The 9,254-nt window shown below is 40.8% G+C and overlaps 1 protein-coding gene across 1 annotated transcript; it reads right to left on the bottom strand.

The window, feature by feature from the left end:
- Nucleotides 1-4,840: 4,840 nt before the first annotated feature.
- On the bottom strand, nt 4,841-8,669 carry fam89a (family with sequence similarity 89 member A). The gene is made up of 2 exons (XM_071906857.2): nt 8,300-8,669; nt 4,841-5,180 (listed from the first exon to the last, which is right to left on the bottom strand). The coding sequence occupies exons 1-2, from the start codon at nt 8,546-8,548 to the stop codon at nt 4,881-4,883; spliced, it is 549 nt and encodes a 182-aa protein (XP_071762958.1). The 5' UTR covers nt 8,549-8,669; the 3' UTR covers nt 4,841-4,880.
- Nucleotides 8,670-9,254: the final 585 nt, after the last annotated feature.

A 9,254-nucleotide genomic window follows, 5' to 3' on the forward strand; every position in this document is an offset into this window, starting at 1 on the left:
AAAATACACCACCAAGCAACAAAATGGGCCCAGAAATGCAAGGCACGTCACCAATAGCTGTTTTTTTTTTTACAGTGTCAGAATGTTTTAAGAGGATTTTTCCTTCAAGGGTGGGGACATGTCGTCGTGTTACAATAGTTTACCATCAGACGAAATCACCACACTACACATCTTAATTATCAACAAATGGAAAAAGGGAATCTTTAGGTTGCAGATGTAGGCTTTACACATCCGTACTATTCAACTGCTCATTGTACGAATGATACTGGGTTCAATTTGCTGGTGTACAATTTAAGGCTCCTTTCTTCGACATGTAACTGTTTGTTGTGCTGGGGTTAGTTACAGTACCGGTACTGTACCAGGAGCACCATAGGCCTGTATAATAACGACCAACTTAAAGAGGATCAGATAGGTACATGGTTTGGGGATTGAACAGACAGAACAGCCACAGTGCAAACTAATAGTTGAACACACTTCAAATGTTTGAAATAGTGAGGAGTGCATGATTTAGCATATCTTGCAAATTACATTACCAATTTTAAGGCTGTTGAAATGTTTGCAAGTTAAAGCTGCTACGTGTAGAATATTTACCTCATATTCTCAAGTTAATTTTGATAGCTTAGTATAATGTCTTGAATGAGACCATCACACAGAAAATCAGCTTTTTCTGTGTTGCTTTCTATGCGTTTATTCTGTGTCCCTGGATATGATTTCCCGCAAATTGTGTAGGGTTGATTTAGGGCACAAAAGAAGTGCCTCAAACAAAACAGGACTGCCTTACTTTGAACAGCTATTCAAGCTACTCAAAATGGCAGATGGTGGAACCACTGAAAAACACCACTCCTAACAGCTGTATGCTGTTCTCTAGTGTACTCACCACATAGTTGAATGTCTATTTGCGATACATTTGCCCTTTCCTGGCTGCTTCCAAGAGTTTTTTGTTTGCAAGGAATTTTCAGTACAAACATTAAAGGCAAGTGGAGGCTAACAGAGAGGTAACGTTAGCTTGAGTAAAGCGCTATTAAGTAGCGTGTTTATTGGACTGATGATGTGTTACTCGGCCAGTGTAACCAAACTAGTAAGCTGTCCTGGTTTGCTAGCATTACCTTGTGAGCTAGCATTAATATTTTCCAGCAGCAGCAGCTATTAGCTTGTGAATAGTAAGATTCTGACTATGTCCACACTGAATACAAACCCCGGAAATCTGCTCAGTCAAATTCATACAATAACAAGCTAGTTAATGGTACAACTCTGACATTAGAAACAATATACTGAGACTTGGACAGAAAGACTGGGTTGCTGGTAGTATATGGGAGTGGTGGGGTGAAGAGGCAAGTTGTCTTGGCTATAGTGATGTAAAATACTACCACTTGAAGGGGGATTGAAGGGGTCACCAAAGTCATCAAATTTAAAATTCTACTGGTAGCAGCTTTAAATCAAGTACATCTCAAGTAAGTCAAACATTAGAAAACATTTTTAGGTACATTTTTGCCCCGATCTGGAACAGCAATATAGCCCACAAATCTAGGACCTGAGGGCTTATAAAGGCACTAATTGTGGAGACTTCCAATGGAAGACCTGGGTCAAGTATTGACTGAAATCCTTCAAATTATATTAATTAGATTGTTTGATCTAATCTGCTATGAGCGTCAGATTTGGGAGATTTTGCAACCTAGGAAGAAACTAGATGGCAGAAATACACCAGGCATTTTCAATCAATAGGCCATCTGACTGGATTTCAGCTAGCATTCAGACCCAGGTCTGCCCTAGTTTAACTTTGTAGATGAAGACTGAACTGTTACCATGACAATACAGGCTTATACTGAGGGGCCAGCATATAAAATGTCAGTTTCATTAACTGTGGCCCTGTCCGGACAGAAAATATCCATTAGAAATAACCTAGAAAGCAAACATTCAATCTAATTTATTGGGTGATGGTGGTCTTATTTTATCAAGGCCTCTTCTTAGTTTTCTGGTGCTATTCAGAATCCAACAAACACATTGTGGATATGAATAGAGCCACTTATCAGATTTAACAGTGACTAAGTAGTGGTGCAAACTGCATTTATCAGTCGCATAACTACCGATTCTTCTGCCATAATGTTGGGAAATGTGAATAATTGTAAAAACATTCTTCGAGACATTATGTTCTATAGCTAGTAACCAAAATGTAACCATTTGAGAGAAGCTAGCTAGATGCATTTTGTTCTAGCAGAATAAACATTGCATTGTTCAGTTCCTAAAACCCAATACATTTCATTTTGAGTGTTGTACTTTCTTTGGTTTGTGTTCCACAAGCACTCAAATTATGGACCAGTCTACAAACACATAATGTCAGATGATGTATACAGGCTATAGACACAATATTGACACATTACTTTAAAAAAATGCACTTTCTAAACCATGTCAATGTGATGGTGGGTATTTTATAGAGCCAATGGATAATATATAAAAAGGTCTATCTGTAGCTCTAGTGATGTAACAGCTGCTATGTACTGTGCTGTGTTGCTGCATGCTACAGGTTCTGCTGAGACCTGGCTGAGTTTAGATATTGAGGAAGACCGCACAGACCCTTCTTATACATAGCAAAAGTAATAATATTTGCACATCCAAACGTCTGGGCCAGTTGTAGGATACATAGCGCAGGACCATGGAAAAAAAATACCCAGACTCTAAAGTAATGCTGCCTTTGTGGAGCAAAGAGATCCACAAAGAGAGCATTATTTCAGTGTACTGGTAGGTATTTTTCCACTCATGTTCCCATGCATACAATGAAGGCAAGTTTTCCAGAATAAAAACTTGCTTTCTAGTTACAATCTTGTCAGTGACCAATATCGTCTAGTAATAGAAACTCTGCATCGACTTAAATTTTAGGAGGCTACAATAGTTAAACAGCCCCTAAAAGGTTTGCAGATATGATGAAACATTGTCAGAGTATTCATTACACCTTTGAAACTTGTCTTAAATGCCTTAGGTTGGCCTTGAGCCTATATGGCATCACTATAGTTCACATACTGTAGGCTAGATGCTGCAGAGCACATGTTGCTAAAATGAGCTCGGTTAAGATCTGTATGTAGGATATAGTGGGAGTAAACGTACTGAGCAAAGTATAAAGTACCCTGTATTTGACTGGTAATGGCTACAAGGTTTAGCACTATAACTGCGTTCACACTGCGAGCAACAGATCACTGGAAGTCCATTCATTTCCTATAGAGCTGAGCATCCAGAGAAACTCGGCCAATGTGTGGACGGTCAGCAAGCTTGTCGGCTGAGAAAAGTTGGCCAATTTTCACAGTCATCAGATTTCCTGGTTTCTCTACTGAGGTGATTTTGTTTCATGAACAATAGCTCTGCCTGGCAAATGCAAAATGGATGAGGAGTTGATTCCAGCCATTCAAAGCTTCCAGTTCCCTACAGCTTTTATCTGAAACACTACAGGAATAAATGTCTCAAAAATGATGCTTGGAGAACGCTGGGGTCAACGGTAAGCATGAAGTCATTGAGTTGTTTTTGATTAATCCTACCTAGTTAGCGCTTGCTAGCAAGGTGTGTTAACTCATCTAAACAATGTAATGTTATGACAGGTAATACAGCTAAAATACATGATTTGCCTGTTCAAAACTTTGGAGCTGCAGATGCAATCGGACCTTCTCGCACCGCCCACAATCTGCCAGAATAGAGGGACCCATCAAACAAGTTGTTCGCAGTGTGAACAAGCAGTAAGAGCTTTCAGCAGAAGGTTGAAGGAAGCACGCTAATCCGCAGCTGAGTACATTGGGCTTCCAGATTTTACACATATGCAAACAGCCAAAGCTGTTTCCAGCATTTTGAACATTTCACATTTTCAGAGCGAATGTCTGCTCCAGCTAAGCTAAAGGCAAAAAACAGTGAAGTCCGCACCCCTGTACATTAACATCACTCTATGCATTGATACATTTTTACACTGTATACAGGTATGAGGACTCCACTTCTTCCTGCATTCTTGGGGTCTGAGAACTTCTGTCCTGACCGTCAGGTTTGGCATGTGTATGATTTGACCGCTTCAAGCAAAGGTAGCGCACACCCTCAGGTCAGTCAGAAGCCCAGCTGTCTCAGTTGACAAGCCCTCAAAGTGGATCATCTCCTTTTCCACCAACACTGATTGCAGAGTTCAGAAATCCTATCCTCAGTGTTCACTAATAAAGTCCCACTTTCTGGGATTTCCACCCTGTAAATGCAGCAACGATGACGTAAAGCTGTGGAGTCCTCTCTCCCACCCGGGTCGTGGTACAAAACTCCAAAAACTTATAAGAGGATAATAGGGAAACGAAAAAATATCATATTATTTATATTATATAATAAATAATCAACCTTTGTTTATATCTTTATATGTAAAAAAGTTCAGCCAAAAAAGGGTGATTGGCTAGCAAAAAACACTTGACGTACAAGCAGTGGCAGAGCCGTTTATAAAAAAAAGGTATTGCCTAATTTAGGGTGCATGGAGTCTAGTCTTAGAATAAAACAATCCATCTCAACCCCTGAGTGTTTTAGAGGGTGTTAGTGAGCCTCTTGTCAAAACACCCAACCGCTCAGCTCCATAGCCTGATGCCGCACCTGGTCACACTGCAAAAAAAATTAATTCTGCAGCATAAGCAGGGGTATATTTCACCTGAGGAGGAGTGAAAGTTTAGCTGGAATTGGTACATTATACTTCTGCAGCCTGAGACGGTAACTAGATACCACAAAGCTCCCGTCCCAGACCGACCACTCCCCGCTCGAGGGCCAAAAAGGTTTCCAGAGCCAGTTTTCGGAGCCACTCAAATGTTCCTCCAGCTTAACTCGAGTCTTTTTACCCGCCAAATATCCATCCATATGCAAAAACGTCTGTTGGGAATGAGGCCTCAGATGGTGACGTGAAAGGAGTCCCAGCTGCTGTCCTTGCTGCTGCCGCTGCCGTTCTTGGCCGCCGCCGCCCCCATCGTCGCCATCCCGTCTCCGACCTCCCCGTCCGGCTGCTCCCCGGTGGGCGTGGTGCCAGCCTCCGGGTAGTATTCGTCGTCCTCGTCGAAGTAGCCGTTCTCCATCATGCTGAGGCTGGAGGCGGCGCTCAGGTCCTGGCAGCTGCCCTTGTACTCCTGGATGGACTCGTGGAGCGACCACAGCTGGCACAGCAGGGACATGTCCTGCTGACGCAAGCCCACCTGGAGGGGGCGATAGCAAGATACGGATCAATACATTATACGTTTCTGTTGTGGTCATTCTTTTAGCATTTTCTTTTAGATTCTTTGTTGTTATTATCGTCAGCATTTTTTAGTTTGTTTGGCAACTGGGGCATCAATTCACAAAAGATATTACTTGGTCAATGTGATTAATTATTAGATGAGCTATCTGCTTACAGTGAACACTGGTCCTGAATGCTCTCTGATGTGATTTAATTTAAGAAATGCTTTTTTTTTGCTTCATCATCGCTCTCCACTATAAAGACAACTACAGGATCAAATGTGGACTTGCTGAGGCTAAGGAATGTGGAGTGGCACACACTTCCATAATCATAATTGCCCATGTTTGGCAACATATGTCACATATCATAAAGCCACCTAAACTGGATTAAAAACCTGAGACACTGGCAGAAAGACCGAGAAAGCCAAAGAGGTATAATAGGCCACTTTTGAGCCCAAATCCCTTTCACACACAACAATGGAAAAGTGGAACCTGGGAATATTAAGATATGCTGATCTGAGTCCAATCCATGTAGGAGACAGTCTACACTGAGCCTTGTACACCAGAATGTACAATGTCTGCAGTGTCTCAACTTCTGCTGCATTCACGTCAAATGGGAAAGACTGTAGATATAAGCTTCCTATTGGAAAATACTGTTCACCTCATCTTTTAGATTGTAGATACTATAAAATTTAATTTAATGATCACAGCTCTTAACATGCCATGGCAGGACACAACTATTTGTTGGATTTTTCATTTGTGGTTGACAGTGCAATGTTTGGTTTGCTTTAAAACATGAACTCAAATGTTGAGTCAACCAACAAAATCAAGGTCAAAAAACAAAAGGTTACTCATTTCTGACAATGAATTATAAACTAAAAACTAAAACTAAAACTTGGTTGAGTAAAGTGTTCACACCCTTCAACTGATACTTAAGCAAAGCAAGAGAAGGATCTCTTGCTTTGATAACAGCAGTAAGTCTGTTTTAGTCTGGATACTGGATGTAGGATTTTTCTCATGTTCAATTTTGCAGAATAGTTCAAGATTATTCTAATTGTCAAGGTATCTGTAGGTTTCAGAAAACCATTTAGGAGTTTTTAAAGACCAATTTAACAACCAAAATAAAGAAGCAAAGCCTTTTTCTGATTGAACATGGCAAAGAAAAGTTCTGAAAGTATAAATCGTCAGTGTATGAGAAAGGATACAAGGGGCCCGCAGGTACCCTGTCCTTTGCACAATCCTCTTTCGGTCAGTTTTGACGTCTGGGCTCTGACTGGGTTTTTACAAGATACTGATCTTCCCTTTTAAAGCATTGTCAAAAACCCAGACATTGCATTGCCACATTCCCAACCTTTTCTTTTTTTAACCAGAATGTCTCCTACCCCCACGTCAAAGTAAGTGTAAGTTAAATCTTTGATGTGGAGGAGATATTAGTGTGTGTGTGGGTGTGTGTGTGTGTGTGTGTGTGTGTGTGCGCATGAAAGGGCCTGTAAGGCACAGCTTAGCCATGGTGGTATTTTTATCCTGAAGCCGAACAAGAAATCTAGACTTGTTTTTCCTCAGTGGACGGCCGGGGTGAAACAGTAAATGTGAGGAAAGGTATTTCTTGTTCTTGCTCTGTGGTCAGTACTTTCCAGTAATTTCCTTCCATGTTCAGAAAGACTGTCCCAAATTACACCTACCTACTATTTAGTAAGTGTTGTGACATTGCTAACTCGGAGCACTTTCAAGTTTAAAAAAGCCAGAAAAAGATGTTGCATTAGTGGCAGGGGTTATTATGCCATTTCCACTTCATAATACTCAGTATGCAGTTTAAGCTGATGGTGATGGCACTGTGTTCCAAACAAATTACAGTGAACAAAAAAACTAATCTGCGTCAGTTAAACAGCTGAGAGACAGCATTGTGCTCTGACTGGGTGGGGACAACAATGCTTTAGGATAAAAGGACACTGGCAACTTGTTAGATGTGTATGTAGACTGCAAATCCTTGGTAATATATTAACAGCAACGAGGCAATAAGCCTCAGCTTGGGCTCAGGGATTTGCTGTAAGGAGAAAGTAAAGCACATGAAGCAGAGATTGGATTTAGCAATGCCTGTAACAAAAATCCAAGGGCCGAGGCTGTTGATTTTCAGCAACTATTTGACCTTTTTTCCATCTAAATCTCTTCCATTTGAGGAGACAGCATATTGCAACAAGTTGGCCAAGAGCCATTGAGGAGTCTACCTTGATTATGAACTGTGGCCCTGCAGGAATGTCATTAGAAATCCTTCTGAGATGCAAATCCCTGCTGCTGGCAAGGGTGTGTAACTGTGTGTAACAAGTGATGCACTTCACAAAAGAATGTGCATCTGTATAAATATAATTGATACTCGTATTTGTTCATTATTATTTATGCTTCGTCATGTTTGTCATGAAAAAACAAACAAATATTATAGGCTGAGGCTAAAGCTATTCTGGTGAGGTTGAAAAATATAAATGAGCACAGGCCTAATCGCTTAATTTGACTCATCCACTACACAGCTGTTCTTACCCCCGATACTTGCCTATGTCGACATTTACGCCTAACTCCAATCAAAAATCGGACAATTTAATGTTCCCTTACTTGTCGGCAATAATGTATACATGGTAGAGAGTAAGGTAAGATATTTTACGAGTCGTTGGGGTCTTTTGGTAAATTCGGCATACATATAATTCACCAAGCAGCACATATTTCAATAAATTGTCAACTTTTAGAACTGGTTCGCCTGCTTTTCTTCTTCAACCCAAACAAATTGCGGTGAGCGTTGGCGAGCAGTGTGAACCAATTCTAAAAGTAAAAGAAAAAATCAAATAAAGTAGTTTGGTAAATTATATGTATGCCGAATCTACCAGAAGACCCTGAAGATTTGTAAAAGGTCTTAAGTCATGTTATATGACGTGTGAAAGTTTGCCTATAAACAAGGCAGCATTAAACTACCAGATTTTTTTAAGAGTTTGGCGTGACGAGTGAACGGCACGTATCGGGGCCAAGCTGTCCCGATATCAAAACCACGGGTGAAAAAACGATTCCACCAGCTTCTTGTTTACAGTTACAATGTTCGTCCCCTAAAAATTTTTACCATCTCTTTCCGGAGGAGTGCCAGAGCCGCGTCGAGGTTGGCCGGCTTGTTCGCCAGCAGGTTGTCGGCGTTGTTCCTGCCTCGGCTCAGGTCGTCCTGGATCATAGTTTTCTTGGCGTACATCCTCTCCATTTCTCTCCAGGAGCCGCCGCTTGAGTTCAGCAAGCCGCTCAGGCTCTTCGGCAGCGGGGGCAGACCCTCGATACAGGCCATTCCTCCCGCCGTGCCGTTCGTTGACTTACCATTCATCGTCTTATGCGTTTAAAACGATGCAAGGTGAACGTTCACACAGATATTACCGTTTAGTCCGTCTAATATCACGACAAACACTGAAAAAATAAAACCGTCTCCCGCACCAAACACACCGAGCAACAGCAGTTTCCTCTGCCCAGGGAGGCTCGCGACGCCACTGTCAGGTTAGCCCGTGTAAAACAGTTGTACTTCCGCTAGTAGCAAAATTCAAAATAAAATCCTCACTGATGACATGTTGCAACGTTTGGTATAAGCATGAAAAAAGTGTATATTTAAGAAGGAATCTGTTTCTGAAAATAAAATTGTTATTTTTCTAAAATGTCCTTTTCACAGCATACAGCATGATGTTGGTTGTTCTGTATTAAAGTTAGATCCAAAAATTGGTTTGCCAATGTAGCCTACTATTGGGCCAGTATTAGCATTTTATTACAAAACTGATATTGGCCAGTCAATGTCATCCACTCCGATATGATGGATATGATACATATTTACTGCATAACTGATTTTTTATTTCTACTTGATCTACTAAAACCATTGATTATCAAAATTATAATCAATTGATTTTCTGTCGATTGGCAAATCAATTAATCAACTAATGTTTCAGCACTATAATTGATCAATACTGAATAGCTACCTAATTGAGTCTAATGCAACAATTTGATTGGATTCCACACATGCATTCATTAAAGTGTTTTATTATTAG

The sequence above is a fragment of the Centroberyx gerrardi genome, chromosome 18 (assembly GCF_048128805.1).
Source record: "Centroberyx gerrardi isolate f3 chromosome 18, fCenGer3.hap1.cur.20231027, whole genome shotgun sequence".
In the NCBI taxonomy this organism is placed as follows: domain Eukaryota; kingdom Metazoa; phylum Chordata; class Actinopteri; order Beryciformes; family Berycidae; genus Centroberyx; species Centroberyx gerrardi.

What these genes read in the sequence shown, in the direction of transcription:
- fam89a (XM_071906857.2), bottom strand. Translation starts at nt 8,548, where the DNA reads ATGAATGGTAAGTCAACGAACGGCACGGCGGGAGGAATGGCCTGTATC. An exon ending in CACTCCTCCGGAAAGAGATG is followed by an intron (nt 5,181 to 8,299) that starts GTAAAAATTTTT and finishes CGCCCCCTCCAG; the next exon opens with GTGGGCTTGCGTCAGCAGGA.